Source organism: Hippocampus comes, unplaced genomic scaffold (genome assembly GCF_001891065.2).
Source record: "Hippocampus comes isolate QL1 unplaced genomic scaffold, H_comes_QL1_v1.1 scaffold76, whole genome shotgun sequence".
NCBI lineage: Eukaryota > Metazoa > Chordata > Actinopteri > Syngnathiformes > Syngnathidae > Hippocampus > Hippocampus comes.
Window position 1 is genome coordinate 170132 of NW_017805277.1, and position 19196 is coordinate 189327.

A 19196-nucleotide genomic window follows, 5' to 3' on the forward strand; every position below is an offset into this window, starting at 1 on the left:
GAGTTTATTTTTTTAAATTTATTTATCTATTTAAAAAAAAAGTCTACACACCCCTGTTCAAATGCCATGTTTTGTGATATAAAATGAGACCCAGAAAAACGTTTTTTAAACTTTTTCCAGTGTAACCCGTACCACTCAATTGATTAAAAATAAATAAACTTTTAGAAAGGGCAATGTCATTCCAATTCATGTTAAATGAGAGTTATCACATGCAAGCTACTATTTTAAGTGCCTCTGATTTACCCCAAAATAAAGTTCAGGTTTTCTAGTAGCCTTTTTTCTGACATTGTAGTCATATTAGCACAAACCAATGTCTCACAATCACACCGACAGACAATTTAGTGTTCATTGACTGAGAGTGCCCATTTACATAAATAATTCATAACACTTTTTGTTATTTAAACACATGTAAAACGGAATATCTTCAAACTTTACTTCAGCAGAGCCAAAAAAATGTTTCACTCTATCAGATGTTGAGTTGACTTCAATTGTTTTTGGTTTAAAATAAATAAATAAAAGATTTTAAACAGTTATAATCTTCCATCTGTCCATTTTTGCCACATACAAGTACTTAAATTGGTCATTTCACTCTATTTTATTCTGTAATTCTGTTGTGGATTTTTAGATACATTCTTAATATTGTTTCATGCACATTAACATAAAAGAAGCACATACAAATAAGTAGAGTACATTTTATTCTCGCAAAAGTTTTTAAAAGACCTCTTGTGCACTGAAGTTCAGACTAAGAGAGGAGAATTTTTTTTTCCACGTAGAGAAAAGGTTGTGCAAAGGCTAGGCTAAAACAGGAAGTTGCGTTCAAGAACACGTCAACGTTGTGCATATTTCTGAGTAAGTGTTCCCCACAGCCACTCACAGCCTGACATCATATTGAGTAGATCAAAACAGGGAGCACTTATATTACTGCACCATACTCTATCTATAAAACAGATTGGTATAAAGTCCTGAAGGAAGTACCTCACAAGGCCACATTACAGATTCAAAGTGTGCAAAGACATTGAATAGTATGTCACATTCAAAGTAGAAAAAAAAAAGATGCGCGTAAAGGCAACATGCAAGCAATATTTCATGACTGATTGTGTGGGCCCAGTGTCCATTTACAAAGCAACATATTCCCTTCGGCAAAACGACGTTTGGAGGAATTGGTCACATGGGTTACTTATATTATTATTGTTATTATTAAGGCTTCCCTTCAGAGGCCACACGTAAGCCGCTTGATATTTACAGAGCCTGTAATGCCATAACGTGGATTTAATAAATAACTGTTAGAATGCAAAATGACTTGTTAATATTGCTGAGGTTAGGATAGATTTGGAGCGCTAGGTCTGGAGCATGATTGCCGAGCGGTGATTGAATCAGGTCCTCACTTGGAACTTCCCAGCTCTGGTGAGGTATTTGACCCCTTTAAAAGGTTTGTACTTCTCCCCGTACATGTCCAGACGATTCACCTTCAGGCCTGTAGAGAGCAAGAGTTCATTGTTAGAACAACGTATTGTGACATTCACCTGTTGTTTGTATTACCTGATATGGCCAGCTGCTGAATCTTCATGTCGATGTTGAGCGAGGGGTTCTCCTCAGGTTTCGGAGCGCCCGACTGCACACTCAGGCTGCCTCGCAGATTCGGAAGCTTCTGGGGGTTCAGCTTCCCCACATCCCAAACCAAAACCTACACAAAACACACACGGATGCTGTCAATAACACTGCTAAAACCATTCATCCATCCATCCATTCGTCTATCCAACACTGCTTATCCTGAAGAGGGTCACGGGGTTTGCTGAAGCCTATCCCAGCTACTTCGGGCAAAAGGCAGACTACCCCCTAAAATAGTTGCCAGTTAGTTCCAGGGCACATATAGAGACAAACAACCATGCACGCCCACATTCACACCGTCATTGTGTGGGAACCAATCCAATGCTGCCCGCACACTGGTCAGGTGATTGTACCACACCATCGGCGACACAGCTAAAACCACGTGGTTGCAAATAAAACACATTTTACTATGCGCAGGATGAAAAGTATACCATCAATGATGAGCAACATTGTTTCGCTTATTTTTTTTTTCTGATTTCGGACGCATATCAGGTGCAGGACGCGCAAATTTTCACCGACAGACTGTCATTAATAGTTTGACATGTGAAATAGCTCCTCCTCAATGCAAGCGAAAGGGCCATGGTGGGGTTCTACATTCCAGTGGCCCAAGCTAACTGTAAAATTTCATGTTTACTTGCCTCTTGAAATGGGTATGTAACCACATTTCAAATTCTTCTTGTTAATATTACTTTAAAAGAATTGCAGCATCGCATTCTGTCTCCTACTAGATATTCTCAAATTTGTGCAGTACTAAAGTACGTTAACAAAGTTCCAATAATAAAGTTATGATCAGCTCTCACATCTACTGCTTTGTAATAACTAGTCTGAGAGTATTCATTACCTGGCCCAATTTTGAGTTATCTTTTTAGCTGGGTGAAAATGGTAAAATACAATGAGTGGAGTTGAGACAACAAGCTATAAGTAGAGAAATGTGAGCATCTCACAAGTAAAACTTTAAACTGCGTCAAATAAAAATGTGGCGATGTCCGTCAAACAACTGCATCCATTGTACCTTTCTGAGTGGAATACAATTGACTCCTCAGTCCCTGATTCACCGGCAAGACCCAACATGATGGCATCTTATGAGCTGAGTAGGCATTCACCTTGGTGGCGAGGTCATACGTGTAGTTCCCCTGCGTGGCGGTGAGGTTGGCACTGAGCACGGCTTTGGGCATGTGGATGGTGACCAGCAAGCCCTCCACCGTCTTCCCCATTGTCTGCTTTGGCCCGATTGTGATGTCCAGACGGCCGCAAGAGCCCGTTTCCATAAAGCTGATGTTCTGCTTCACGTATACCGGAATGGCCACCAGACTGAGGAAGGCAACGGGGTTGATTTTGCTCATCAAAAAAAAAAACTATTGTGAGTTGAAGATATATGACACATCTTTTTGCTGGAAATGACACAAGATAGGAACAAAAGACTAAAAGACACAGAACCCTTCCCACTCACATTCACACCTCCATACAATTTAAAGTCGATGCAGAAGAGTGACCTCGACCGTACTGTACTTACTTTTGGGAGCTGACGTGATAAGTCATGAGGGTGAAGTTGCCGTCGGGCGGGATGAAAGAGAGGACGCGCTCCGACTCCCAGCGCTTGAACCGCACACACGGGTGAAAGCTGACATCGTCCAGGAGACGGGGATTCTTCAATGCACAAAACAATGACACGGGACCAATTGCACACAAACAGACCTCAAAGCCATTAAAAGTGCAGTTGCACCTCCACTTGTGACAAAACACCACAGACAGGCTAACAAAACTAGCACGGACACTGCTATACCTTTAACAATGGGGGGTGGGGGGAAGCAACCTCTACATGAACACAATGAAACACAAACAGTAGCAACACAGGCAGGCAGACAAATAATAATACTCACAGCAATACATTCTTTATCCTCTGTAAAAAAATACTTCATCTTACTGCAGCTTAGTTGCGACAATGTTGCGCGTTTCTTAATCAAATTTGCATTGAGTATCACTCTGTATTATAATTCCCTACTGACCATTGAATTAATGCATGAAAATTGTGACACTTAAACAGTTGTTCTTCAAACGCCATTTCCATTTGTAAGTCAAGGCACCACTGTACAGTGTATCCTCAAAGCTGAGCACTCACCATGAAGGACAGAGTGAGGTCAGGCATCCCCGTGAGTCTGACGCAGGCTTCAATCACACCTTGAATCTCTGCAAACACTGTGGAACCTGAGCAACAAGCACAGTTCCCAAAGATTGGATACCCTTGATATGCTACTGATGTCCAGACGGCCGCAAGAGCCCGTTTCCATAAAGCTGATGTTCTGCTTCACGTATACCGGAATGGCCACCAGACTGAGGAAGGCAACGGGGTTGATTTTGCTCATCAAAAAAAAAACTATTGTGAGTTGAAGATATATGACACATCTTTTTGCTGGAAATGACACAAGATAGGAACAAAAGACTAAAAGACACAGAACCCTTCCCACTCACATTCACACCTCCATACAATTTAAAGTCGATGCAGAAGAGTGACCTCGACCGTACTGTACTTACTTTTGGGAGCTGACGTGATAAGTCATGAGGGTGAAGTTGCCGTCGGGCGGGATGAAAGAGAGGACGCGCTCCGACTCCCAGCGCTTGAACCGCACACACGGGTGAAAGCTGACATCGTCCAGGAGACGGGGATTCTTCAATGCACAAAACAATGACACGGGACCAATTGCACACAAACAGACCTCAAAGCCATTAAAAGTGCAGTTGCACCTCCACTTGTGACAAAACACCACAGACAGGCTAACAAAACTAGCACGGACACTGCTATACCTTTAACAATGGGGGGTGGGGGGAAGCAACCTCTACATGAACACAATGAAACACAAACAGTAGCAACACAGGCAGGCAGACAAATAATAATACTCACAGCAATACATTCTTTATCCTCTGTAAAAAAATACTTCATCTTACTGCAGCTTAGTTGCGACAATGTTGCGCGTTTCTTAATCAAATTTGCATTGAGTATCACTCTGTATTATAATTCCCTACTGACCATTGAATTAATGCATGAAAATTGTGACACTTAAACAGTTGTTCTTCAAACGCCATTTCCATTTGTAAGTCAAGGCACCACTGTACAGTGTATCCTCAAAGCTGAGCACTCACCATGAAGGACAGAGTGAGGTCAGGCATCCCCGTGAGTCTGACGCAGGCTTCAATCACACCTTGAATCTCTGCAAACACTGTGGAACCTGAGCAACAAGCACAGTTCCCAAAGATTGGATACCCTTGATATGCTACATTATGTATGGTGGCGTAGATTTTTATACGCTTCTGCTTCAGCCTACTCCTTTTGGGCTCTTTTTCCTCTGTACTGAATATTACATGTAAATGCATTATCTGGAATATACTGTGCACAATTAAATGAAACTAAACCAAACCAAATGGTGGATATTTCAGTAGGCAGTGTTTTCAAACCTGATTTGTCCAAAATGGCATCTATTTCCTCAATGACATCAAAGTATGCTTCATTGTTGGTATATTTCACACCAGCACGCCTCCAGGGAATATTGGACAACTGACCCGTGGGGAGCGTGTCTCCTACATTGCTGCCACCTAAGGAGAAAGGCAACACAAGATTTGGATTATGTTCCTACACATTTTACAATCAAGTAAACATCAGCCATCTGTTTACCGGTGAGAGTATTGACGACCGATCGGAGGATTGTGGGAGGCCTGATCATCTCCTGGAGGACGTTGGACTCGGTTGCCAGCGGAAAGCCATTGTCGAGCATCTCTTCGAGGATTTCGTACACCGTCACCAGATTGTCTTTGATCACGCCTTCGGAGCAATCTCCAAAGTAGTCCTGTTGTACATAAAGCCATTTGAGCATTTGGTCGATATACTTGATATCCTGCTTAAGGTCCGTGTGCTAGTATGCTCTTTGTCCTCATTAGCAAGACTATTTCGCGACCGCGTAGAATGAATGTGTCTTACCAGTAATATTTTTGGTATGGAATGAAACCTTAAACCTACTGTGCTTCTCATGTGCCAACGTTGTCTAACTAGTGAGGAGAAAGAGCACACTCAACATGAACCTTAAGATGGACATCAAGGATTGCTAAATAAAAGCTCAGCTTTCTTCAGAGAATTTTATAAAGACAGAAATAGCCCCTGCAAGGATTATACACTGAATATAAAGTCTGCACACTCCTGTTCAAATACCAAGCGCATAAGTTAAATAGTTTCAAAACACTGCATTCATTTGAAAACACATTTTTTCACCAATGTGAAGGAGATTTTGTTATGGTCTGTTGTTGGTGTTGGACCTTTTCGCTATAGTTAAAAAAGGCATGCATGATTCAAGGTATGCATTAGGCAAATATAACACAGCTCGTCTGGGGCCAGAGACAGGGGGGACGGGGGACAATTTGAACAGCACTGAAAACCCTGAGGCAAAAAAAACAACAACAACAATGTTAAGATGTGTGCTGACTCCCATGTAACATCAGGTTGAATGTGATTTTAGGTACTTATTTTTACTTCCTTTCTTGAAAAGATTTTCTTTTTAAGTCAAATGAGTTGTACTTACAAGGCATACATGGTGGAAAATGTCTTGAAACGATTTACTTAAGTCTCTTTTGGCACTTGAAGATGGGTATGTAGACTTTTAAATCCACTGTTGTTTCCACCCCTACGTTTTGTCTTACCTGAAGTGTGTCTGCAACCTTGTGCAGAAATTCAATGACAAACAGCGGAGGCACTTCAGTCTGGATGACAGCGAGGAAGAAGAGCTTCCCTCTGTATATATTAATGAGATAGTGGTGTGGGGTCTGCAGGATGGGGGGCACATTCTCGGGTTCGAGCGCCTTCTCCTTGGCTTCGAAGAAGTAGTCACACACGCTCCGGTTGATGACGCTCTTCCAGTGTTTCTCCAGGAAGATGTCTCCCGTGTAATTAATGAGGAACAGACTGTGAATCATCTCAGCTGAAAAAACAACGTAGTTGTTGTTGTTGTTGTTGTCAACAAAGTAAAGCGTCATACTAAATTAACATTCTCTTTCCTGTATTGATTCAGAATTGATGGTGTCAGAAAGGAAGTGTCACATGGTTGTGTCAAATCTGAAGAACTCACTGAGTCGATCGAGTTTACTTCGAGCAGTTCCTGAACTTTCAGGTTATAGATTCGGGAATAAATGCACAGGCTTATGCATATTTCCAGCATACAACAAATTCTAACTAAGATGACACGAGTCGCTAAATTGCATATGGAGAACAGCTTATGAATAGAAAAGTTCCGTGTAACACTTAAAGTTTTACCTGCTGACTGCAGTTTGGTCGACAAGCTGTGATGATGTTGCCACTAGGCAGGAAAGGCTGAGAGAATGCCTGCTCCAGCGAAACGCATAACAAACTTGAGTTGATATTTTATGGCAATACATTTAATGAACTAGAATCCAGATTAAAGTTTTTAAGAGCCTGAAATAATAATGTAAACATTTATCGGGAGAAGGAAATGTACGAGGCAACTGTTCTATCTTTTTTATTCAGGCACATTTAAAGGCAGATTTGGAAAATTACCTCAATTTCGTCTTTCAGGATTTTCGTTACACAAAATATGGAGTGCTCAGAAATGAGTAAAACACACTGATATGTGTGAGTTACAATTTTACGTCAACTGTACATTATTCCTGAGTGCGCGTGTTTGTCAGCAAATTATTAATTTGGTCTCTATTAATTATACATAACCTTCAACGAAAATATCGAAACTTGGTATTGTATAAAATCCGAAATGAAGCCCAAAAACGAAGTCAATGACCCGTTTCTAGTTTTGGGATTAAATTATCATATTCCCTAGTCATTCATTTCTGCTAATTGATTACTTTATTGACTGCCTGGCTTTAATTGTGATGAAAAACAGTGGCTTTTTAGAATCGTGCATGGGGCGTCCTCATTCAGCTGCATTTAAATCTTCGTTTTAGAACAGTGTAACTCCAAAAGTCGGGTAACTATTGTTATTATTTTTAATAACGCTGTTCAATTCAAATACACCATGTGGTTGGTGGGGCCGTCTTGGACCGCCTATCTTTAGTCGCCTGCGAGCTCACAATCAGGGTGAATATATATCCCTCTCTATTTATTAACTGGGATACCTGCAAGCTATCTCGCCGGTAAGACGGTTGAACGCTACGTGCCGCGCTTGACCAACAATGGCCTCCTCCGAAGAACCCAAAGCTAAGAAACCTAAAATTTCTGCACATGAGGATTCGGACTGTGCACCCAAAACATCTCCTATCAAACTAAGGTAACCACAGTCCTGGGGTGTAAAAATGCGTGGTTCTGTATAGTTGTGAAAACAAAATATAAACTTCCCTTGCGGTCGGATTTTGTTTACACGAATGTGAATGAGAAGAAATAAAGTCAACGCTTGTGTGTAACCTAGTTGTTACAGTTAACGTGAAATCTAGATTAAAATATGTAGTGGGATTGAAACAGAATCGTCTTCAAGTAGTGCTATTACAATGTCTTCCCTTGTCATTGTCCATTGAGTTGTCATTGCCGGTTCAAGGTGACCCTTGGTATGTAGAAAAATAGTTCACTCCTCGTGATTGAATTGCTGTTCCGGTGCCAGGTTTGTTGGGGTGACACTTGAACGCACCGTAGCCCGCCCGCCACAACTAGTGGCATGGCAGTCACGTGACTTCGACAAGGCACCGTTTTTATACCCAGTCCCCCGCGAGTGCACTTGGACGCACCACGATGCCACTCTTCACACTTAATCCAGCTCCTTTGAAGCGCTTATCAGCACACCTCTCACGAACATCTAAGTATCTTTCACGAGAGATGTGTTGAGGGGAGCCAATAGCCAGCAGGAGAAAGACTCCTCGTGGCCCTACCTCCTTTAGATGCCAGTCATCCAGTTAGGAGGAGGAGGAGGAGCTGGGGTTGCGGTTGGGGAGGGAGGGGGGGGGGGGGTCATCGATCTGCCACACATTTGTGCTGAAATTGAGCAGTTTGGGAATTCTTTGCTCCTTTCTCATTTAGCTCGCTCAACAGGTCTCTAGCACCTGCACAGACTGACAGAGAGATGTCTGTATTGAGGTAAGTCTCCAGTGGCAAAGAGGATTAATGTAATGCTTAAATAATTGGCTGCACAGATATTATCTGACTTGCATAGAAGGACGATGTATGTGCTGTTGGACAAGATAGCAAGGGTGTGGCATCCACAGGGGTCCATGCATGGTCTTTCGAATGAATAAACGTTTTTCTTCTATGTTTTGGTGAATGGCTCTAGTTGCCAAAGGGAGGCATGTAAATGTAGGCCATCTACTCTGTACTGCAAGATTTTGTGGATTAGAAAAGCAACAAGTTACGTGACAGCCATTCGCTGATGTTGCATATGTGGATGTTTATCACTGACGCATGGCCTAGGGGCCTGGAAACGGGTCATATGCCGGTCATATCAGTGTCCTTTTGCAAATGGAATCACATGACCTCCTTTTAATGCGGGGCTCTTTCCTAAATCCAAGGAGGCCCATACAGCATTTATGAGGGGCAAAAAAGATGCAATTGTCAGTTACGAGGAGTCTTTAAAGTCCAGACACTTAGGCAATTGACAGTTTTGTGGAATCATTGCATTCAATTGCTCTGAATCTTGCAAAGCTCTTCACTCTTTGTTTCATAGATTTTGGAACTCATATTGAAGATGCTAAATGCATATTGAAGATGCTAGATGCTAATATTCTAATTCAATAGAATGTGTATTTTTGCCTCAGTGTCCAGACTATATTATGACCCTTTGTGGGTTAAATGTTCCAACAGTTCCTCTACGCTGTATTTGTTTGTAGAATTGCACGGCAGGCAAAAATAAGTCAGCCGTATATGGCCCGATATCTGTCAGTTTCGCACCGCTGCCTTTTATGAAGTGTTCAAGTGCAGTGTTGACCCGCAGAAACAACCCACAAGCCCGGTGGTGCCATCTTAACATAATGACACTCATGGGTTGACTGGGCTCTCTTTGTATACTTTGACAACACAATGTCATAGACGTGCACTATTTCTCCTTTCCCATGGAGATTTTTCATCGTCATGTGATTGTGGTCACAAGGCGCTAGCCTTTGCAAAAGAATTGTAAATACAGTACATTCAAGTCACACATATGCCCATGGCGGCATTTCTGGCACACTTGCTGACTTACCGAGAGCAGACTCGGAGAAAGTAAACAAACAGGATGCCACGACATGTAATCTCAAGATGCTCCTTGCTTACTTAGAGGAAAGCGATGACTAAATCCTCTTTTTACGCTTATGTTGCAGCCCTAATTCACTGTTCGGGATGGGAAATCCCTTGCTTGACATTTGTGCCGTGGTGGACAAAGACTTCCTGGACAAGTAAGTTCAACAACAGTCAAAATAATTTGTGTCTGTTGGTCTAAGAAGCACAACATGAAATACAAACTGGCAGCTTCAAGTGCAGAATGGGCAATAATTTGTCATTTCGGTCGTTTTCTGTTTAACCTCTGAAGTGGGCAGAGAAAATAAATGTTTGAGTTCCTAATACCAGTTGGCACCAGTCAAACTATTTATTTACCTATTTCGTTGACTTTGTATCCTCTGTAATAAACAGCCGTTTTTTTCCCTCAGCAGTGTCCATGCTGCACTGAAGTGAGCAGGACAAAGTGCTCATGTGGCTTCAAGTCCAGAGTCCCCCCTGCAAGGAAGCCCTTGCGTAAATGCTGGGATTAGATTTAAAAGAGCCGAGCACATACTCTACATCGAATTCAGCCTCTCTTCCAAATAAAGCAGAAATGAAACTGTGCGTCAGGCATGAAAAATGTTTTGGAGAACCACTATTTTGTCTGTACTCCCTGTGAAGATAAACCAAGTCGTGTATGAGGGCTGTTGTGTATTTTTTTTTCTAAATGAATGCCATTAACACTTTTTTTGTGTTTTTTAATTTGTAGATACACACTCAAACCAAATGACCAGATCCTGGCTGAGGACAAGCACAAAGCACTGTGCGTATTTCCCCCTTAAGAGCCTCTCTTGTAGAATATTGACTATTTGATGTCACATGCTTGTCCGTTAACTGTTCCATCGACATTCTAACGGGCTCCTCTCAAGGCTGCAGCGGACCAGTCACAACAGCCCTGTGAATCGCCCGCGTTGAACTCCGTTTGGTTATAGAACAGCAATAGTAGGGCAGCAGATCTCGCACGGCGAGTGTGTGTGAGCCAATAGCAGAGCAGGACTTTTCACCTCCCAGTTCCTGTCAGACAAGAGCCACAAAGCAAACAGCAGGAGATAAAGTTGAGCAGTCAATCTCGCTGTCTTTATTCATAAATGAGGCGGGTAGTCACCCAATACACTTGTTAATCCATTAGGCAAACCTCAAGTACCGGTAAATTGCAAATACCCACAAGGAGTTGGTAAAAAGTGCAAAATGGAAACCACAACCTATGAGACGGTGCTTATCCAAGATGAATCAGAAAAAGAGGCCAGGAAGTCATTGCAGTGCAGACACATTTGTGGGGAGTGTGGGGAAGGACGGGGGGTGAGGGGGAGTGGGGCGGGGGAGTCTTTTACAAAGAGATCCCACGCAAACACTGCTTCAGAGCATTAAGCCGTCTTTTGCATTGTAGACAGAGCACAGTGAAGGTGGCTATTGCCATCACAAAAACCCTCAATCTGGCATCTGGGCTGTCTTTAGCATACGCTGTAAAAAGTGGCCATTGCAGTATATCGTGCATTTTTAGATTTGGCGAATAAGCATGCATATCAAACCCTGCCTTGTGCAAAAGTGTTTTCAAGAGATGGCAAATGATTTCGGAACCATTGAAACATCCAACATGAATTGATTTTCTAACTTCCCAAAGGCCCATCCAACACATGCGTCTGAATAAGTTTTACCCTCGAACTGATCCGCTCTTGTAGGATAACCCGTTGTTTCTTTGTCTAGCAAGGAAATGTTTACAGTGAGCCCCACGCTGCAGCATCTGGCTCTGTCTCAGAACATTTAACAGCAGGTGTCCTGCCCACCGTCCCAGACAGAACAACTGTACATCAAACAAGGCAAATTTGGTGGTTTTTGTCCTGCTATTAATATTCATTTATAATATATGACATATTGCAAAATTCATCGTATTTTACTGCATATTATGGAGTAGTAAAAAGTCTGGGTTTCTCTGCTCATACGAAGTAGTGCCAGTAGGCAACACTGTACATGTGGTATGTGTTGTAATGCATGTCTTATGCCACTAGAGGTCATTGCCTCCTCTGGAACAAGCAGTTGATTTGAGACCGATTGAAGTTCTACTTCATATTGACATGAATGTTTTGGGGGAGACCACCCATCAGAGAGGATGCCCAAACATTGTAGAGAGTGGATACAAGCATATGTGGAGGCTCTACATGCTACTTAAACACATTAGGAGTGTTAGGACCTTTCAAGTGTGATTCCGAAACCATCTTAGAATCGGTTACTTAAGCCTGGCAATATCTGTTCGATCAAGTGTGATTATAGGTCTTGCTTTATTTACTATTTTTGTACATTTGTTATTTTTTTCCGCATGCAGATTTGACGAGATAGTGAACAAGTTCAAAGCGGAATACCACGCTGGGGGAGCCACACAGAACTCCATCAAGATTGCTCAGGTTAGTCGCATGCGTCGTGCTGTGAAAATCACCGCAGTGATTCCGTCCTTCATTTAATGTGGAGTTGTAATCTGCACCTTCACTGCGTACAGTGGATGATCCAGGAGCCTCACAACGTGGGCACTTTCTTCGGATGCATCGGCAAAGACAAGTTTGGGGAGATCCTGAAGCAGAAGGCAGAGGAGGCCCACATCGATGCCCACTATTACGAGCAAGACAAGGAGCCCACGGGCTCGTGTGCAGCGTGCGTCACCGGAGCGAACCGGTAAGGGCCACACACATGTAAGCTCGTTTTGTTTACTTGAAACATGCAGTACATGGTTTGTTACTATCTGGCGTTTCCCCCCTTTCTTTAAGGTCACTGGTGGCTAACCTGGCTGCCGCTAATTGTTATAAGAAGGAGAAACATCTGGACCTTGAAGAAAATTGGAAGTTGGTGGAAAAGGCTAAAGTTTACTATATAGCTGTGAGTACTGATTTGCGAATGTCGCTTGACTCTCGTGTTCACCTCAAACCTTCGAAGTGAACTTTCGAGACTTCACTGTACATGAAAACGACTGCCTGCATGCAGTCCATCCATTTTTCAGAAAATTACATTTTATGTATTAAATGAACACTTTTTGAACTCTTACAAAAAAATGAAAATAATCACAAAGTTGAAGGTAACTTAATTAAAAAGCTGAACTTGGAGCAAATTTCTAGAGCTGAACTTCTAGCAAACAAAAATGCCGTGAGCCATCATCCTTTCAACTTTCGGAGCGTGTCTTGGAGTTTTGCCCCGATTTAAAAGTACTCTGGAAAAAAGAGCACAATTTCATTCATTCATTCATTCATTCATTTTCCGAACCGCTTGATCCTCACTAGGGTCGCGGGGGGTGCTGGAGCCTATCCCAGCCGTCTTCGGGCAGTAGGCGGGGGACACCCTGAATTGGTTGCCAGCCAATCGCAGGGCACACAGAGACGAACAACCATCCACGCTCACATTCACACCTAGGGACAATTTAGAGTGTTCAATCAGCCTACCATGCATGTTTTTGGAATGTGGGAGGAAACCGGAGTACCCGGAGAAAACCCACGCAGGCCCGGGGAGAACATGCAAACTCCACACAGGGAGGCCGGAGCTGGATTCGAACCCGGCACCTCTGCACTGTGAAGTCGACGCGCTAACCACTGGACTACCGGGCCGCCCAGCACAATTTCAATGAACAGGGAAAGAAATATTTGCCAAATTACTGCCTAAGTATTTATTGTACCTGGTCATTGGGACTTCTGCTCCTGAACCTCTGCGCCCAGTGTCTGCAAATCAGGGCTGTATGAAGTCACCTTTATCTTTACAGTGTTGCAGATGGCGAATGCTGATCATTGAAATTGCACAAGGTCTGAAGAAAGAAGTGATCCACGTTTTTGAGACAAATACCATACACTTAAATCGAACACTTCTAATTTATTTTCCCAAGCCACGCAGAGCCGCAACACAAGGATGTTGCGCGCATCTCCGTTGTTGCGGGTTGCCGACCGGGTAGTCCACTGTGACATATTGATTCAGTGAGGTCAATTCAATTCTACTCCACTGGATGGCAGAAGTTTTATTTGGAAAAGTCCCAAAAATTTCACGTTCAGTGAATTTGTTAGTAAACTGAGAGTGGTTATCAGTAGTTCAGTTTGGATACTTTTTATTTAATGGTCTGTTGTGAGATTTTTCTAAAGTTAAATGCGTGCCTTGGCTCAAAGTTTTGGGAAACACTGATTCACAGTGTAGTATGCGTATTTAATCGAATGTAATGAAACATTTCTTATTGCTTCGTATAGTATTTTACCACTGCTGTCCTATGTGTTTCCACATGTATTGATGCAGATGTTGACCGTTTCCTTCCAGGGTTTCTTTGTCACAGTGTCTTTGGAGTCCATGCTGAAAGTCGCCAAGCACGCGTCGGAAAATAACAAACTGTTCTGCCTCAACCTGTCGGCACCCTTCATCTGTCAGTTTTTCAAGGACCATCTCATGCAGCTCTTGCCTTACGTGGACGTGCTCTTCGGCAATGAGACGGTAAGGCAGCTTTCCACCTGATATGTATTTGTATGTGCGCTTGGGTTCCGAATAATAGCACTGTGTGAAAAACAAAAGGAGTCAAGCAAAAAAATTTTGAATCTTTATTATAGTTTTTATTTCTGTACACGCAAATGCACAGGGGCCACCGCGCATTCTACTATTCCAAATCAAACATGAAAATTACATTTTATGTATTAAATGAACACTTTTTGAACTCTTACAAAAAAATGAAAATAATCACAAAGTTGAAGGTAACTTAATTAAAAAGCTGAACTTGGAGCAAATTTCTAGAGCTGAACTTCTAGCAAACAAAAATGCCGTGAGCCATCATCCTTTCAACTTTCGGAGCGTGTCTTGGAGTTTTGCCCCGATTTAAAAGTACTCTGGAAAAAAGAGCACAATTTCATTCATTCATTCATTCATTCATTTTCCGAACCGCTTGATCCTCACTAGGGTCGCGGGGGGTGCTGGAGCCTATCCCAGCCGTCTTCGGCGGCGGGGGACACCCTGAATTGGTTGCCAGCCAATCGCAGGGCACACAGAGACGAACAACCATCCATGCTCACACTCACACCTACGGACAATTTAGAGTGTTCAATCAGCCTACCATGCATGTTTTTGGAATGTGGGAGGAAACCGGAGTACCCGGAGAAAACCCACGCAGGCCCGGGGAGAACATGCAAACTCCACACAGGGAGGCCGGAGCTGGATTCGAACCCGGCACCTCTGCACTGTGAAGTCGACGCGCTAACCACTGGACTACCGGGCCGCCCAGCACAATTTCAATGAACAGGGAAAGAAATATTTGCCAAATTACTGCCTAAGTATTTATTGTACCTGGTCATTGGGACTTCTGCTCCTGAACCTCTGCGCCCAGTGTCTGCAAATCAGGGCTGTATGAAGTCACCTTTATCTTTACAGTGTTGCAGATGGCGAATGCTGATCATTGAAATTGCACAAGGTCTGAAGAAAGAAGTGATCCACGTTTTTGAGACAAATACCATACACTTAAATCGAACACTTCTAATTTATTTTCCCAAGCCACGCAGAGCCGCAACACAAGGATGTTGCGCGCATCTCCGTTGTTGCGGGTTGCCGACCGGGTAGTCCACTGTGACATATTGATTCAGTGAGGTCAATTCAATTCTACTCCACTGGATGGCAGAAGTTTTATTTGGAAAAGTCCCAAAAATTTCACGTTCAGTGAATTTGTTAGTAAACTGAGAGTGGTTATCAGTAGTTCAGTTTGGATACTTTTTATTTAATGGTCTGTTGTGAGATTTTTCTAAAGTTAAATGCGTGCCTTGGCTCAAAGTTTTGGGAAACACTGATTCACAGTGTAGTATGCGTATTTAATCGAATGTAATGAAACATTTCTTATTGCTTCGTATAGTATTTTACCACTGCTGTCCTATGTGTTTCCACATGTATTGATGCAGATGTTGACCGTTTCCTTCCAGGGTTTCTTTGTCACAGTGTCTTTGGAGTCCATGCTGAAAGTCGCCAAGCACGCGTCGGAAAATAACAAACTGTTCTGCCTCAACCTGTCGGCACCCTTCATCTGTCAGTTTTTCAAGGACCATCTCATGCAGCTCTTGCCTTACGTGGACGTGCTCTTCGGCAATGAGACGGTAAGGCAGCTTTCCACCTGATATGTATTTGTATGTGCGCTTGGGTTCCGAATAATAGCACTGTGTGAAAAACAAAAGGAGTCAAGCAAAAAAATTTTGAATCTTTATTATAGTTTTTATTTCTGTACACGCAAATGCACAGGGGCCACCGCGCATTCTACTATTCCAAATCAAACATGAATAAAATGTAGCCAATGTGTTATTACTTTTTGGAAGGTAAGTAAGTGACTGTGTTGCATGGAATTGACCTCCAACTTCTGACACAACATGATTACACTACATTCTGAATTTTTTGGCTTGGCACTACAAGTTCTGTATTGTGTTATGGTCTGGGAATCGGGTCTGCTGACAGGTGCGCCTGGACTCATTGTTTTCTGCTTCAGCATGAGGAACCATTGCCTCTTCAAATATTCTGATGTATTCAAACTGATCCATGGCTCCTGGTTAACCAAAAATTGGTCCAGCACGACAGAATGAGAAACATCCCCATAGCATTATGGCAGCGTATTTTTCTTCTGACAAACTGTCTGCAGTCCCTCTTTGTCCCCAAAAGAGCAATTTTGCTTTCATCAGTCCACAAAATTGCTCAATTTCGCTTTTGGGCCAGTGAGTGTGTCCTTTGACAAATTGTTGCCTCTTCGACACATCAGTTTTTTTTTTTCCCTCCAACAACTGGACTTCACAGGGGCTTCTTGTCAACAGCTTGGATTCCCATAGGTGTCTTAAAGATTTCCAGAGTAATTGTGGAATTTTGTCTCATCATCTTAGGCTGGAGTAGCAGTTTTCAGATGCCCAGTTGGGCACATCTGCAAAGCAATCCTCAGAAACAGCGGTTATAGAACAATGTATTGATGAAGTGATTTGCACGGAAAGCTAATTCTTGAAGCCTAGTTGTTTTTTTTCTGTTTAGAAACTTTTGGAACTTTTGGCCAAAAGGTTCAACCTGGCTTCATTGAACCATAATAACATTGTCACTTGTGTTTGGGAGAGTTTGTTATGGTCTGAGGTAACCAGGTGGAATTTAGACAAGGTTGAGGGAATCGTGGACAGTTCAAAGTAAAAGTCACTTACTTAAAAAAATGCAAAGAAAAGCCGACGAGAACAGTTGAACTTTATTCGTGGTTAATCAGAGGCACATTACATTTTGTGAATCCAAGAGAAAATGAGTGAATCTGATTGGTTAATTCCAAACACAGCCAGTTCCCTGTTTTGGAGGGTGTGCAACCGCATTATTTCAATTGTTTCTTTTTCCTTTCCCTCACAAAATGTCTAAAATTTATTGATTTCATTCACAATTTTAGGAGGGGGGGGATATAGCACCAAGACTGTTGATAATGGAAATGCTTGTTGTGCCAGATTAAAATTTGTGACATATTTTTTCCATGTGAGGATCAACAAACATTAACTCAAGATTTTTATTTATTTATTTTTTTTATTCTGTCCTACAGGAGGCAGCCGCATTCGCGAAAGAGCAAGCTTTTGAGGTGATTCAATGTCCCTCCTGTTATCGCCGCTGCACTTTCATGCACTTTGTATAAAACATGCGCCATGCGGTCACATCTCTGCAGACCAAAGACATTAAGGAGATTGCCAAGAAAGTGCAGGCCCTGCCCAAAATCAACACCAAGCGACAAAGGATTGTTGTCTTGACTCAGGGGACGGATGAAACTGTGATGGCTCTCAGTAAGATTTCCATTGCTGCCCCCCACCCCTCAAATAAAGCAATCCTGTATTTGAGGTGTAATTATTTCTCCTCTTTACGTTCAGGTGATAAAATTGAGACCTTTCCAGTGATGGCAATTGATCCCAAAGACCTAGTGGACACAAACGGTGCTGGTGACGCCTTTGTAGGAGGTGAGAGCTTGCGATGTTTGCTTCTCTGTCTTGTTAGGTTACAGTGTGTTTACCCAGTTTTGAAACCAAAAAAAAAAAAAAAAATTCCTTCTGTTTCTCAGGTTTCCTGTCTGGGCTGGTCCGAGAAAAAACACTGGACCAATGCGTGAGAGCAGCTCACTATGCTGCCAACGTCATCATTAGAAGATTGGGTTGCACGTTCCCTGAAAAGCCAGACTTTGTTTGATGTGTTTTTATTGTTCTTCTGTTTCACCCCAAAAATGTCCATCGTTGAACACAAACATGTCACCCGGAATGCTTTTTATCCCGGTTTTCCCCCTCCATCAGATATATTTTTTTAACCTGCCATCTGACTTCTTTTTAATTGTTACCTTTGTGCCACCTCACATGAGGATGTATTCTTTTTTTCCACCTGGTTGCGCTGCAGGGACTATTAATAGGGATTTGTCAGTCATTCAGATGCAAGCTCAGCAAATCAAAGAATTAATTAATTAATTTGTGGCGTGATTTGATTAGGCCAGTTAAGGACAGGACACATTTTTTTTCTTTCAAATGCATGATCAGTAAGTGTCAAAGCCACTGGCCACAGGAAACAGAACTGTGACATTCAACAGTGTGCGAATCATGAGTGCCTTTTATTCTTTGTTGCAAACGTTGAAAGACTTTTGTCATCAGTATTCAAAGTGATAGTGCACATATGCTAGTACTGTTGGAACCAAAGACCAACAATCAAAGGATAATTGTGGGCATTGTGGCAGTTTTTTTGTTTTTGTTTTACCCATTTTCCAAGTACCTCAAGACTCGGCTTTGTTTAATTCGACATAAATGCACTATTGTCACATTGGCATAAGATTTTATTTTGATCTCTTTGTGTTTGATTTGGATCAATCAATACTTGAATACACGTGTGACAATTTTTGATGATGCACAATGGTGTTTTCTTCCTTTTATTGCAATTGTTTTAAAATCTTGGATGTACAATCCCGTTCCATCCTATTCCGCAATATGTACCCAAACAAGAGGCCTCAAGTGACCCTTTTTTCTGGTTGTTGCCGGACTTTGTCGAGCATGGACAAATACAATGAAAAAAAAAAAAAATTCATGAGTGTTGGATTTTTTTCCCCTTTTGTTGTTCAATTTTTCAACATTGCATTGCTGATAACATTTCAACCCTTTTTAAAGGTAAATGAGATGAATTTAAGACATTTCATGATGCATTAATAAAAGTATCAATTCTTCCACAGTACTCATATTTTAGTCTGAAGCTCGTGTAAGGTAAGGTAAGTGTAAGCCCTTTTAACATCAGCTTGTGTTAAAACATATTTTTTATTCCTTTTATTTTCTTCTACTTTCTAAAGTTAACAATACAGACTGCGCCTGTCTGAGCGTTTCGTCCCTGACCTATATAAACAATTTGGTAACGGAAA

At 42.1% G+C, this 19196-nt stretch overlaps 2 protein-coding genes across 6 annotated transcripts; one reads left to right on the forward strand and one right to left on the reverse strand.

The window, feature by feature from the left end:
* Positions 1-678: 678 nt before the first annotated feature.
* ap3m1 (adaptor related protein complex 3 subunit mu 1) lies at positions 679-10368 on the reverse strand. 4 transcript variants are annotated; one of them, XM_019870581.1, is made up of 10 exons: positions 10172-10368; positions 6292-6569; positions 5276-5447; positions 5059-5196; positions 4747-4832; positions 4141-4274; positions 3867-3939; positions 2712-2846; positions 1540-1684; positions 679-1474 (listed from the first exon to the last, which is right to left on the reverse strand). In XM_019870581.1, the coding sequence occupies exons 2-10, from the start codon at positions 6562-6564 to the stop codon at positions 1374-1376; spliced, it is 1257 nt and encodes a 418-aa protein (XP_019726140.1). In that variant the 5' UTR covers positions 6565-6569; positions 10172-10368; the 3' UTR covers positions 679-1373. The 4 variants fall into 4 exon arrangements, with proteins under 4 accessions (XP_019726140.1, XP_019726137.1, XP_019726138.1 ...); XM_019870578.1 differs by lacking the exon at positions 10172-10368 and adding an exon at positions 8103-8212; XM_019870579.1 differs by lacking the exon at positions 10172-10368 and adding an exon at positions 6902-7330.
* On the forward strand, positions 7704-19013 carry LOC109516227 (adenosine kinase-like). Of its 2 annotated transcripts, XM_019870582.1 has the most exons (12): positions 7704-7886; positions 8627-8683; positions 9898-9972; positions 10545-10598; positions 12156-12234; positions 12327-12499; positions 12592-12700; positions 14111-14281; positions 17364-17399; positions 17484-17598; positions 17683-17769; positions 17871-19013. In XM_019870582.1, the coding sequence occupies exons 1-12, from the start codon at positions 7792-7794 to the stop codon at positions 17993-17995; spliced, it is 1176 nt and encodes a 391-aa protein (XP_019726141.1). In that variant the 5' UTR covers positions 7704-7791; the 3' UTR covers positions 17996-19013. The 2 variants fall into 2 exon arrangements, with proteins under 2 accessions (XP_019726141.1, XP_019726142.1); XM_019870583.1 differs by lacking the exon at positions 8627-8683 and having other exon boundaries at positions 7705-7886.
* Positions 19014-19196: the final 183 nt, after the last annotated feature.